The 13921-nt window shown below is 39.1% G+C and overlaps 1 protein-coding gene across 7 annotated transcripts in view; it reads left to right on the top strand.

Annotated features, from left to right (window-relative positions):
* Window positions 1-13921, top strand: part of TBC1D5 (TBC1 domain family member 5) — a 319487-nt gene that overhangs the window by 288630 nt on the left and 16936 nt on the right. For 4 of the 7 annotated variants that reach the window (XM_061464900.1, XM_061464903.1, XM_061464901.1 and 1 more), the window contains 2 exons: window positions 1144-1176; window positions 4991-5090. In XM_061464900.1, coding sequence (XP_061320884.1) covers window positions 1144-1176; window positions 4991-5090 — 133 coding nt within the window. The remainder of the gene's footprint in view (window positions 1-1143; window positions 1177-4990; window positions 5091-13921) is intronic. The other 3 variants (XM_061464904.1, XM_061464902.1, XM_061464905.1) reach the window with 1 other exon arrangement.

Raw genomic sequence — 13921 nt, 5'->3', positions numbered from 1 at the left:
TGGCTTTGAATAGATACTCTACCACTTCTGTGAGCAGCTTCTTCCAGTGCTGCACTGCTCTTCTAATAAAGATTAGTTTCCTAATGACCAGTTTGAACCTCCCAAGGAGAAATTTTGGGCCATGGTCTCTTCTATACTGTTTGGTCCTGCTGAGAAGAGTTTTATTACATGATCTGTGAAGCTCCATCTAGCTGCAGGCTCCCAGCAGATCCCCTTAGGCTCTTTGCCAAAATAAACAAGCTCAGCTTCCTCAGCCTCTCCGTTAGACCTGTAACCGTCATAGTAGCCTTGCACTGGACCCCCTCCAGTTTCTCAACATCCTTCTTGAACTGGAGACCCAAAACATTATTCCAGGTGAGGGCTCACAAGCACAGAGTAGGTAAGGGTAATGACTTTCCTGGATCTGCTGACGACATTCCTCCTAATATAGCCCATTGCACTGTTTACTTTATTTGTGGTAAGAGAACCTAATTAGTTTATAAACAATTCAGCAGCCACTGTAGCCTCTAAATCCTTTTCAGCAGGCCTGAAACATAGCAAGTTCCTTCCGTGTCTGCACTGCTGCACTGGGCTTTTTCTCCTCAGGTGCAGAATTTTGCACTTACTGAAGTCTCTAAAACAGAAACCTCAAAATGTTTCTCTTGCCTAGGCTTCCAGTGTCTCATGGTGCTTCTCAATTGAAGTTCTACCAATCAGCACTGCAGCCACACCTCCCGATTTTGCCTCATCTGAAAATCTACTGAGTGTACATTCTGTCACTTCATATGGGCTGTTGATGAAGATACTGAGCAGTATCTTCATAGCAGTCCATTAGTTACTGTGCTCATTTCCAATCACCATCTGGACATCAAGTCACTGACTATTCTTTGAGCTTAGGGGTGTGACCAGTTTTCAGCCTCCCTAAAATCCTTTTGTTGAGCCCATACTTTGTCATATTATCAATGATGATGCTTTTGGAAATGTGCCAAAAGCCTAATTAAAGTAAAAATATATTGCATTCACTGCTCCCCCTTCATCTGCATGGCATATCATTTGATCATGGTGGGCAAGCAGATTGGTCAAGCATGATCTGCTCTTCGTAAATCCTTGTTGACTTTTCTCGATTATTGTCTTGTCCTTTACATGTTGGAAATTGATTCCAAGAGGACATGCTCCACGATTTTTCCAAGGACTAAGGTGAGGCCAACAGTTTTATCATTTCTTAGATCCTCCTTCTCTTTTTTCTTTAATATGGATGTAAACTTAACCTTTCTCCAGTCATCGAGGATGTCCTGTAATAGCAGTGATTTTTCATGATCACCAGTGGTGTTGCAATCACATTGTGAGCATTTTCAGCACTCGTGGATGTGACGATTCGTTGTGGCCCCATGTATTTGAACACATACTGCTTCTTCAGGTATTCACAGAACTATTTTCCCCACCCCACCCCTTTAGACATCCCTCTCCTTCCCAAACTGTACATTAAGAGATCTGGGAGCAGACTTAGCCAAAAAATCAAGAGGCAAAAATGGTATTGAGGGCTGCAGGCTTTTCTGTGTCATCCATCATTATCTTATCTCCCCTGTTATGCAGCAGACCAGTGTTTTCTTTGAACCTCCTTTTGTTGTTCTAGTCCTTGTAAAATCTCTTCTTGTTCCCTTTACTGTCCCCCATTATTTTAGCTCCAGATGGGTTTTGTTCTTCCTAGTTTTGTTCCTGTGCCCGAACAATGATTATGTGCTTTGTTTCCTGTCATTGTCTCCACATATGTGCTCTCCATTTCCACCATTTCCATCTCCATATGTGCTTTTCCCATTTTAGCTCATTAAGAAGCTCCTTACTCAGCCAAGTGGACCTTCTGCATATTTTGTATGTGCTGCTTTCTCATGCATTTCTGGGTTAGATCTCCTTCCTATGGCAGTCCTCTGCACTAAGCAACTGTTACAAAGATGTTATTCCCCTTCTTTTCTAGGTATACCTGTTCTCTAAGTCATCTTTCCTCATCAAAGTGGTTGCCACAAGCAAAACAGTGGAAGCTTAGCTAGTGCTAACAAGTATGCACCCATGTGTGGTTTACTGGATACATCTGCTAATGTCCAGGCTTTTTTTCCCTTTGCTATAGGATTAGAGAGAAACACTGCCAGTAATCCAGTCCACCAGGAGCCCTGCATTCACTTTTGAACTGAAATGGTTTTACATCACTGTATCATTGGTGTATGCATGAATAAACATGAAAAAAGTCAGAACGTTAGGTGACCCCAGTCATTTGGCAACACCACAAATGGAAGGTCCATGCAGGCAAGAAACCTCCTGAGCTAATGAGTCTGCTGGAAGAGTCACCAAACTCTCGCTATCACTCACCACCTTCTCTTGTTAGCACTCTGATATGGTGTCCAGCCTGAATTCTTCCCCTGAGGGAACTTGTTCTTCCCCTGTGCTGCCTGGGCTCTGCACCACTGCTGCCCTAACTCCCAAGGTACCAGTTCCCACCCTCTTAGGAGTGCATGCCTTCTTCCCACTCCATCTTGCCTCAGTTGCACCTTCCCTTTCAGTTGTATAAGCTTTTACATCTTAACAGATCCTGTCAATCACCTGTTTGCCATCCCTCATGCAATACAACACATTTGCCTCTTCTTGCAGGGCTTTACCTGCTGCTGCAGCAACTGCAACAGAGCAAACCTTCCACCAGGGAGGTTGCGCTCAGGGTGCAGAGAGGTTGCCACAGCACTGCAAGTGACAGCAGGGGCAGGACTTATATCTTGTAGCAAGTCATCACCATTTGAGTGTTGTCTTCTTATGCACATCTGGGTCTTCCATGTGTCAAACGCCGTGTTGGCTGTCTCGCTTATTTGCACATCCCACTGGCAGCACTCCTTGGTGCCCTTCCTGAGGGTGCCAAATAAGTCAGGAACTCCAAATGCATTTGCATAGCCTTGTGCAAGATTTCCCACTTGGCAGGAAAGCCTCCTTTGGCACCTCCTTTGTGAGTGCTGGGTCTGCTGAATGTTTCTGCTCCCCATGCTGGATCCTAATGAGCTAAAAGAACAGTGGATGTAGTTTACTCAGCAGCCATCTCATTTGCCAAATGAAGAGGTTAGTTTCACATTCTATTCAAGTGGATAGAGCTGTCCAAAAGCATCTTAAGATCAATTTACTGCACTTTTCATCCATGAATGAGAAAAAAATAGTCGGGGAAACATGTTTCATATTCACTTGTAGGAGATAAACTGGGTTTCAATTACTGGCTAATGATTTTAGAATTTGATTATGTTATTTTATAGTAAAATACTCAAATACTGATGCCTTTCCCTGCCTTACAGCTGCGCTTGTGGTGCAGTGGTAATTTAAAATTTACGGGAGATTATTTTTTGCAGTCACTAGCTGTATGTGCTGGGAGCAGGTTTTCTCCATAGACATTGCTTGAACAGAAATATCAATGCAGATATGTTTGTATAGGCTGTGACAGAACTGCAGACTTTTGCCAGGCTGGATGTGGTTCTGGGCAACCTGGTCTAGTTCAAGATGTCCCTGCTCATTGCAGGGGGGTTGGATTAGATGACCTTTGAAGGTCCCTTCTAACCCAGGCTATTCTGAGATTCTATAAATGAAGTTACTCATTGAGCAACTATAAATTTGCAACATAAAATGGCTTACATGGTCAAAGTGTAAAATAAGGTGAGAGTATATTAACATAAGGAAATAGCAAAGAAAAAATTTATAGTTTCTGCAGATTGTAAGTGGGAAGAAAAAGTGTGAAGGGAAGAAGGTGGTCTTGCAAAATGCTATTGTTAAATTTCTTTCTATTTATCAATTGATTTTGTATATATGCTGCATTGGTACAAAGTTTCCTTTGCTTAGATCTGACTCAGTTTCTGAGGTTAAGGTAACCTTTAAATCAAGATTGATTCATTCTTTATTCTTGCTGATCAGCTTTAGATTTTTTTTCATTTGAAACATAATTCACACTCTAACGTTCAGCAATCTCCATCAAACAAGACTACATTGGAACTGCAAAACTCCTAAGAAAATTGAGAGACTAAACAGTTATTTTTCTTTTATCTGAATATCTTGGATTCAGTTGCATACTTAAACAAAAAACTGCTTAATACGGTTTGTGACTAAGCTCTGAGGGAACTTTTCCAAAGGAGTGCTGAACTTTCTCTGCAGAATAGTTTTCAAAGTCAAGACTGGATGCATTTCTAAATCACCAAACAAAGGAGTTCAAAGAGGAATTCGTAGCTGAGGTAGTGCCCATTGCTTAGATAGGGCATGTGGCTAGATCATAATGTTTCTCCTCAGCCCTAAAATCAAAAATATTTTTTAATTCATGTTTTAAATTACTCAATGCTTTTAAATATAACATGATTTAGAGTAATCACTTATGGTACATGAGTTTTCACCTGAACATTACATAAGGCGCATAGAAGTGCAGGTTTTTCATGCAGCTAGAGCATGATACGAAAGTAAATATGCCAAAATACTTGGCAGTAATGCATCCTTGAGGTATGGTATTAGGTCTCATGAAATACATGTTTTGAAATAATGATAAAAATAATAATTCTGAGGTTTCAGAGGAATTGCTGTGGAAATTATTCTGCCAGAAATAAGAAGTTTTCTCATTTGGTGAGTTTTTTACCACCATTGCTGTGGTACTGTGTTTGCACAAGCAAAACCAGGTAGCTAATCTGTCAAATAAATACAAATTGTCTTGGGTCCATGTAGACAGATTTTTATTTGACTCTTTAGAAGGAAAAAGAGTAGTCTTAGCAAACACTGAAACATTAAAACTAAACCCTGTTATTGCCATGAAATGACAAAAGAATATAAAATTATTTTAAGAAATACAGTTGGAAGGTGATTCTCTTTATTTCCATAATTTTCTCAAGAACCAAGGATAGGAAAAATTAAAAGATGTCTAAGCAAGTCAGGGGTTAGCTTACCACTTTTACTGTGTATTATAGAAAGTTGGGGGCGGGGGAGGGAGTTAATGCTAATAATCTGTTAATTGTAGGAGGAGGAATTGGAGGCCCAGATTTCATTCCTACAAGGACAACTAAACGACTTGGAAGCCATGTGCAAATACTGTGCAAAGATGATGAACACACATCTTGGTAAGTGCAGTACTCTCTATTAACCTGTAAATCTTTATGAAGGCTCTTTTCATGTTTGTATTACAACAAAAATAGTATTTATGTAATACAGTACCTAGTATTTTATAAGCCATGAAGAAGATTGAACTGATATATACTCAGTTTTCTGTTAATGCTGCTAACCACTGTGTGAAATTATGCTGTCATAGTTTCAAACTTGGGAGTATGATACCCACTGATGATGCTAAAAAAATCATAGAGGCATTGGCATAGATGCCCTGTCTGTTTCTAAGACTTTTTGTATTGTAAGGAATGTTGTGGAGATCACAGCAGTCCCAGAATGATACTTGATGGATGCAGTGATAATTATATAAAATTAATACACTTTCATTAAATGTAGCATCTTCACAGTGTATGACTATTTCTCTACCAGGAGGAATATAGTAAGATACAAGTCAATACACTGGGAAAAGAACCAGCAAAGACTCCAACCTAAAATTTGATATAGATATTGTGAAGCCTAATCAGAGAAAGTAAACAAAAAGCTTCAATCACTTCAGGTGTGAATATGCGCAGATGTGCTTTGATAAGAGCAGTACTTTTAAACTGTTTTGAACCCCACTCCAAAATTTAGTATATTTAATTGTGTGAAAAAGCATTGTTGCTAAGAAATCAGGGTACAACTGCAGTAATTTTAAGGTTTCTTTACGGCCTGCAACAGTTAAACAAAATAAATACAAATTTAATCTTTCAGTGGATAGAATTAAGTATATGATACCTAAGTTTGCCAGGTCAAAAAGATCAGATGTGAAAGCCATTATACTTATATTTTCATTTTCTTTTTTGTGGGTGTTTTAGTAGCCACTGTTATGAGCCTAGGTAAAGCTATAAATATTGCGTTATTTGAAAGTTTGAAATCACAGCCTTCAAAAACTGAGTGTAAACCTCTAACCCCAGCAGCTTTAGTCTGATATATTGTATTGCTTCTGTGAGGGTGCCATAACAATAATGAGTCTAGAAGCAAGCAAAAGGGATAAATTATGAGCTACTGAAATGATGGGGAAAAGATTACTGTGTCAAGAAGAAACACTGAAGATTCCTTCCTTTAGGAAAGAAGAGTGTTTAGCAGGGGTATCAGTTCAAGCACAAGCATAAGTATTTCACCAGCTACAGCTCTGGACTAGAGTTCAGAATAAAACCAGACAGAGATACTGGGAATAGTCTGTCTTTGGGTGCTGGATCCATGAAGTGAAAGCAAAGGATTTGTGGTAATATCCAGGTGTTGAATTCTTTTTCCCAGATATGTTAGAAACAGAAACATTTAGTCTAGTAGTCTCCAGTAGTCTACTGAGAGCATTGTGAAGCCATTTGTTACCCCCTCAAGACAAGGAACTCCCTATCCACCTGTGGCTGCAGCGTGTACCATGGCACTTCTGCAGTGCTCTCAGAGCCTTCCAGCCTAGTTCCTTCTAAGTCCCACTATTTATATTTCTTCACAATATTCCTGCATGTCTTGTCAACATCATGGGCTATTAACTTTGTAAATTTGGGTTACACTAATGTGTTTAAGTCATATATAGTTTAACAGTTATGCATGATAAACAGAGCACAGGGGAGACTGAGATCCCACCAACTTTCACAGCTTCTGTAGCAAACTGATGAGATTAGGTATCCCCAAATCAGGCAGTAGATGATCCATGGGAAGGCAGGAAAAAAAACACCAGGATTTCTGCTGGTCTGACCTGTGCAAAATCCCTTCTGAGCTGAAGTCTGTCCATCACATTCATCTGAGCAGCACATGCCGGCAGGCTGTCCAAGAAAATGGATTTTCTGTAGCCCCACAGACCACCCCTTGAGGTTTATCTCCAGTGTCCATCCACTGCTCAGGGCTTTGGAGAAGAGCAGCAAGATAAACCTTGGAGCAAATCTCTTCACTTCTGGGTTAAGGGAAAAGTTAGCAAGGGCTGCTACTGCATCTGGTCTAATTCTCCCCCAGGTATCTCTTACCCATGAAAATTGCTTCGTTTGAGAGACTGCAGAGCAGCTAATGTTGAGTTATATGACTCTGCTTGTCATCTGCCCTGACGCTTAACTTCAAGGATATTGCTTCTTCCTGTGAGGCTGAATTTTTCTGACTTCATCACTCAGCTTTTGGCTCTTGTATCATTCCTGATAGCAAGGTTGAAAATCCCCATTTAACTTACCTATACACGGTCATTAAGTAGTCTCTCAACACTGTCTTTGCCAGGTAGAACACTTTAAGATTCATTTCCTACAAGCTGCTTTTTGGATCTGATAAATTTTGTGGTCTTCCTTTGAATTCTTCAGGGTTTTCATGCGCCTTTTGAAGTGGCTTAATCAGATCAAGATACGCTGTATCAGCACTGGACTCAACAAAGTGGTTACTTAGCAAACAGAAGGTCATCTCTACTCTTATGCAGCATTCCTCTTTTTAAACATTTTTAACACAGTGTCACATTAGTGCTCTTTGATACAGTGGTAGATTGCGGTGATAATCCGTTATGACCTTTACAATTTGATGAAACAGTTTTTTAAACAGAGGGTTTAACCTGTACGTAAATCAGGAAAAGTTTATTTTTGTGCATTTTCCTTGCATTTCATCATATTAAAATTCACTTCTTTTCATTTGGCTTTTTAGCTGAATACTTCAGGTAACTCTGTAATATAGTCTGTTTTATTCTACCACTCAAACTGCAGATTTAGCCATTGTTCTGGTGTCCTCAACATAAAAAGGACATGGAACTGTTGGAACAAGTCCAGAGAAGGGCCACAAGGATGATCAGGGGACTGGAGCACCTCCCATATGAAGACAGGCTGAGGAAGTTGGGGCTGTTCAGGCTGGAGAAGAGAAGGCTGCGTGGAGACCTCATAGCAGCCTTCCAGTATCTGAAGGGGGCCTACAGGGATGCTGGGGAGGGACTCTTCATTAGGGACTGTAGTGATAGGACAAGGGGTAACGGGTTAAAACTTAAACAGGGGAAGTTTAGATTGGATATAAGAAGGAAATTCTTTCCTGTTAGGGTGGTGAGGCACTGGAATGGGTTGCCCAGGGAGGTTGTGAATGCCCCATCCCTGGCAGTGTTCAAGACCAGGTTGGACGAGGCCTTGGGTGACATGGTTTAGTGTGAGGTGTCCCTGCCCATGGCAGGGGGGTTGGAACTGGATGATCTTAAGGTCCTTTCCAACCCTAACTATTCTATGATTCTATGATTCTGTGATTCTATAATCATACATCTAAGAGTTGTCAAAATTATTGATAAAAATAAATGGATAGGTAGAATTTGAGGAGCCTTCCAGGGCTAACTCCTTTAACAAAGAGTTATGCAACATTTTTAAGAAATACCAGTAAGTTGGGTTTTAGTTTAAGGCCTGCCTTTTAAATTTTATAAAGTTTAAGATTATTATTTTCAAAAAAATTTTTTTTAGGTTGACATTTTAAGCAGGATTTTTCGGACTTTACTCAACCCATGTTCTTTTTCCTGTATTGACCACATTATACTTGCAGGTTACTTCTTAATAAAATAATATTTGTTTAAGTTTATAACAGTGCACATCCAGTGACCATTCACAACGGAATTATTTAACAGGCACTATAAATCTGGATGTAAAACAAGTACAGAATGTTCTTTTTGCAGTTTCCAGTGAGACGATTCAGAAATTTTTGGCTGTCTTTTCTCCGGTCCTTTCCCTTTCCAGGGGCGTCCTGATGACAGTCAGGTGCATTTGCTTCATGACAGAAAGGACGTGTATTTTAGCTGAGAAGTGTCAAAATGACCACAAAGTAATCTATTCTGTTTTGAATCCCTAGTAATTAATAATATTTTTATATCAAATCCAGTCATACAGAGTATATTTTTATATGATGCCTTTTTAGAGAATAATTTTGTTTAACTAAAAATGTCTTCTCTTTGCTCTATAATGATATCTTTTTTTACCAAGAGCATTTCTATAGGTTTCAGCAGGTATCTGCTAATACTGTATTTTCTTTGCATAAAGCATGAGGAAAGAGATCAGGTTTTATAACTTGTTCATATATTCAAAGATGCTTTCATTAAATGTTTATCTCCTTCCGTAAATAAACCACACTGTGTACCACATGGCAACGACATAATTAACTGCTTGTAATATCAGGGGATGTTACCATGGGAATGAATGATGGTTCCGAAATATTGCTGCTTAGTGCTATATGTAGAAATTAGAAATAGGTTTTTGATTATTAAAATGGAGGAAAGTCATTCAGTGATTTTTGTCTCATTTTTAGGGCTGTTCGTTAGAAATAGATATGATTTTCTTCCCCTTCTTCCTTAACCACTGAAGAGCTGCTAAGGTGGAATGCCTCTTAATGCCTCCAAGGACAATTACTGAATTTTTTATGTGTAAAATACCAAGGATAAAGCAGATTTCACTTCTGTTCCTACCTCTTTTCAAAGCTTGACATGCCTTTCAAAAAATACCAAAAAAAATCCTGTGTTTAATTTTTCCATTAATGAAATTAAGATACAGCCAATCTTAGAAGCCTGTCCTGAGGCTTTGTTCTCAGTATAAATGCAGAATATTACTTTGCTAATAGTGAGAGACTATAGTTGCCACAGCTATTGCTGCTCCAGATACATTTTCTTGATGTTGCTTTTTCACATGCACTGGCCAGTTTTAGGAAATAATACTGTCCCTGGTGTATTCTGTAGTATGGTAATGTTCTTCAGCATTTTTCTTTCTGATAGCACACATAAAAACCTTAAGGCTCAATGATTCAGAAAGCCATAATATACCAGTTAAGTACTGCAGTATTATAACCTGCCATAATGTTATTTACTTTTTGAAGAATTTTGATTGTTTCCTCCTTTCTTTCACTGTGTGGAAAGAAAGGCATCAAGTGCATTCAGAAGAAGATTTTCCCTGATAAATGAGACTTCTGTCTGATGCCTTAGAGCAGGTCATGAATAATTTTTCTGAGACACATGCACCCTAATATCAATCACAGGGCTCCACAGTATCTGCTGGAAGTCTCCACTCTTGTCCTTCATATTTGACATAGAACTGAGTTTGACCTATTAGATCAGCACGAAGTCAGTCTGGAGGGTCTCAAAGAGCAAATCTTTATGTCCCAGGCTCAAGCCAATACAGCACTGTTAAATGGCAGTTCAAGTGACACCGGTTAATGACACTGCCATCTGACACCATCTGTTACTCTAGGATCTTCAGGGCTTGGGCCATGTCAGCACTGGCCCAGCATTAAAGCACAGCCTCCTAAAAAAAATAAATTGAGACCCTGGGGAAGTAACAGTCCTCCACAGGCAAGTACTAATATGAGAGATTGTGAAAGTGTTTATGAGGTTAGCAGGTTTTTTCCAGACAGAAAAGTGCTGCATTTTAAAATGTCTTCTGCTTATAAGGCACAGGAACCAATCCATCACTGTTCTCTAGGACAGTAGAACCTACCATTTGTTTCCAACAGAGGCAGAGTTTCAGACCTCCAAGTGTGTGAAAGTTTACCAAATATTACACATGTAGTTAGTACAGGAAGTCCTTTTCATAAGAGGCAATTTAAAGGAACATTGGTTCAGTATTAACTTGGATATGGGGATCTTTATATAGAAACTATTCTTTTTTGATGGGCAATTTATCAGGTTATGAAAGTAGAGGAACTAAGGTCATTCCACGCTTGCTTTTGCTTAAGGACAGCAGTATGTAAATGAACAGGTTGCTTCCCCAGCCCACTGAGACTCAGAAGCAATTTAGCTTTCTCACAGCATAGAGCCTCAGCTAATAAACCCTGTGGACTCATACCGGCGCTGCACAGTTAGCTCACCGGGTTCTGCACAGCAGCCTAGAAATATGTGCAAAGGTACCCAATTACAGAGAAGAAACACAAGTCTGCCCGGTTTTATTAACTTCATACCGGTACTGCTGAACTCGAGCAAGCTGCTACAGAGATATTCAGGTGGGTCTTAGAAATATGTTGCTCAATATCCAGATTTTTAAATCATTATTGTCTTGGAGGCAACATTGCAAACACCTCTCGGCTGTCACCCACATCCAGTAATTTTATTCTTAAGCATGATGGCTTTGCTAAGCCAAAGGAAATAAATCCTTCTCTGAGCTACCCATATATAGGGCTGGGTAGGTTGTTCTTTCGGTGCATTTTCTAATATGACTACTGCTATCTGTAATATGGTGCTATGTCCTTCAGAAGTAGGAATACTGGAAAGTACATCTCTGCCCCTCCAGTGTGGATTGTCTTATTTACAAAATGCCCAGAAGTTATGGCATCACAGTCACACAAAAATGAAAGCTAGTCTTGGGAGAGCCCTTTGGGTGGAATCACAGGATGTATCCCTGCCACAGCCATCAGGCACTGCTGGCAGTTTTAAGTTTCACTTACACTTACTGCCTGGCATCTCCCACACAAACATTATTATTTAAAAGCCACCTTTTCACTGTGATTATTGCAAACACCATGAGCAAGGATGGAAAAATATAAAAATAGCAGAATAAAAACTTACAGGATGTAGTTGCTAGCATAATTACAGTTATTTTGTGAAATAGAATCTTTAAAGGCTTAATTAGACTAACTTCATCCATCCCAATTTTAACAGTCAATGCAACCGTTACAAGGATGCATTTCATTATAAGGATCATTTACACTGAGGAAGGGAGAGGAGAAAGTTGACTTAATTACTAATTATTTAGGGGCTGATATATTGCCCAGTATAGATCTGGATGCAGTACTTGTTAAATGTATGCAAGATAGTTCTAAATTATTGTTCTATGTATTGTGGTGAGAAGAAAAGTTATGACATTTTTGTAAGGCTAAAATGAAATGGAGATTATTTCACAGTTCAAATGAAATACTTTAGCATTTGTTGAGGAAGTAAGTGGATTAAATGAGTTCTCTTATGCTTGGGGAATAAATAAAATGATCCATAGTTTATAAACCCGGTGTGATTAGAAAGGCTGTTAAGTAAAAAAAAGCCACATCTAACACAGCCCTGTGAGTCTAAAACTAAGGAGAATGTTCTTTTGGTCAAGAATAATAATGTAAAATAACCTATAAAAACAGCTTATTAATAAAGAACATTAACAAATTTATTAAACCAAATGTAGGAATGGTTCCTGGGAAACAAGTATTTGTTGTATAGCATGCCTTTCAGACTCTTGCTTCTGGTCATGATATAGATATATCTATATATATATATATAGATATATATATATATCTCTGTAGGAAGAATAAAACTGTATTTCTTCATGCCCCATGAATTTTAACCACCTTTTTGTCACTTGAGGGTAACTCTTGAAGTCAAAACACACAGTTCAACTGATAAAGAGCTACTTACTGTGCCAGTCCTGAAAGTCCAGCCATGGCAGGAACCTACAGATGCTTTCATCCCAGTAGTCTGGATGAAAATGAGATTAAAATAATGAAGTTTACGCACCCCATCATTACCTTGTTAACAGCTTCCTCTGCAACTTTCAGTGAATTCCTGTTACAATATTTACTTCCATTGGCCTCTCATTCCTTTCATTTATGTAGTGAATATCCTCTGCTGCTGACAGCCACTGACGACCCACCCTTTTCTTCCCAGCATCTCTTAGACATTGCCTTCTCTTCTGATATCAGCTTTAGAGGAATAAAACCTTGTCAGAAGCTAAAATCTGGCAGGGCCAAATTGTTAATTTCTATAACAGTCTTTGGCATTACTATAGCTGAACCTTACCATAGCCACTGGTTTGCTTATTATTATATTCTTTAAGGTCTACCTTTAATTTAAATTATATAGCTATGGTATATATATGGTTTGTGATAACGAACCAGGTGAGCAGGAACATATATGTTACTTTTCTTTCACTCTTCACTCTTCGTTCAACTTTTCACAGTTGCCCATCATATTTAGAACACATGGCATCGTTAGAGGATGTGTTGTTGAGTAGCACAAAACTACTCAAATGATCCCAGACAACAACTGTTTTCACTGAAGGGGACTGCAGTAGGTAGAAGGACTAGGTGACATGGAAAAGTCTCCGTCTCCATCTTCAGAACCGAGCAGCAGCAGCATGACTCTAAACTGTACAGAGGTAGCAAACAGAAAATCAGTTCATTTATCAAATCTGTGCAAGCCATTTGAAAGTGCAGGAACAAAATTAAGGCAGAGGAAAATGGCTTTCCTTTGACATGCATTTCTAATTATTTTTATTAACGTAGCTGTAACCACATTTCCCTGCTTGGGTTGACTTCCCTTTCAGTTACAATCCAGGCACAAATCCAGCACTACTGTCAGTAATCCACTCCTAAGGACTTCTGGATAAGTGGTACAAATATGTCACAGGGCTTGCAGTATCTTTTTGTTTATTTTCAAGCCACTTTAAGTCAAAGTCTCTTCTAAGAGGCAAAACAGTTTCATGTGCAAGTCCAGATACTACTGAATAGTTCAATTCATTTATTTCTGGCATCCATGTTCTCAGGCAGTGAAACAGAAACTGCAGTCTTCTTACCCAACACCCAGATACTCTCCATGGATACTTAAGGAGTCTTTAATAGCACAATGCTGATTCTAGGAGTACAGCCACCTCTCCTCACAGCATGTTTGACCCTACTGTGTTCTTCTATACAGTATGTTAGAGACAAGTTTGTGATGACCAGAGAGAACATAATTAATAGACTGAGATTTTTTTGATGAAGGAATAACCACAAGGTTATCATTAAAGTCTGAAAAATTGCCAAAAAAAAAGTTACACAATACATGTGAACGATTAACACAAAATAGTTTGAATGATGCAGTGAGGTTTATAAATCGGCCCCATTCCCTGTCCTTCTTTAATGGAGATGGCACTTC

The sequence above is a fragment of the Pezoporus flaviventris genome, unplaced genomic scaffold, assembly GCF_033815535.1.
Source record: "Pezoporus flaviventris isolate CSIRO_AGI_PZ_B2104156 unplaced genomic scaffold, CSIRO_AGI_Pfla_v1 ptg000037l, whole genome shotgun sequence".
NCBI lineage: Eukaryota > Metazoa > Chordata > Aves > Psittaciformes > Psittacidae > Pezoporus > Pezoporus flaviventris.
The sequence above is the reverse complement of the archived record's forward strand: the minus strand, read 5'-3'. Positions and strand labels throughout refer to the sequence as shown.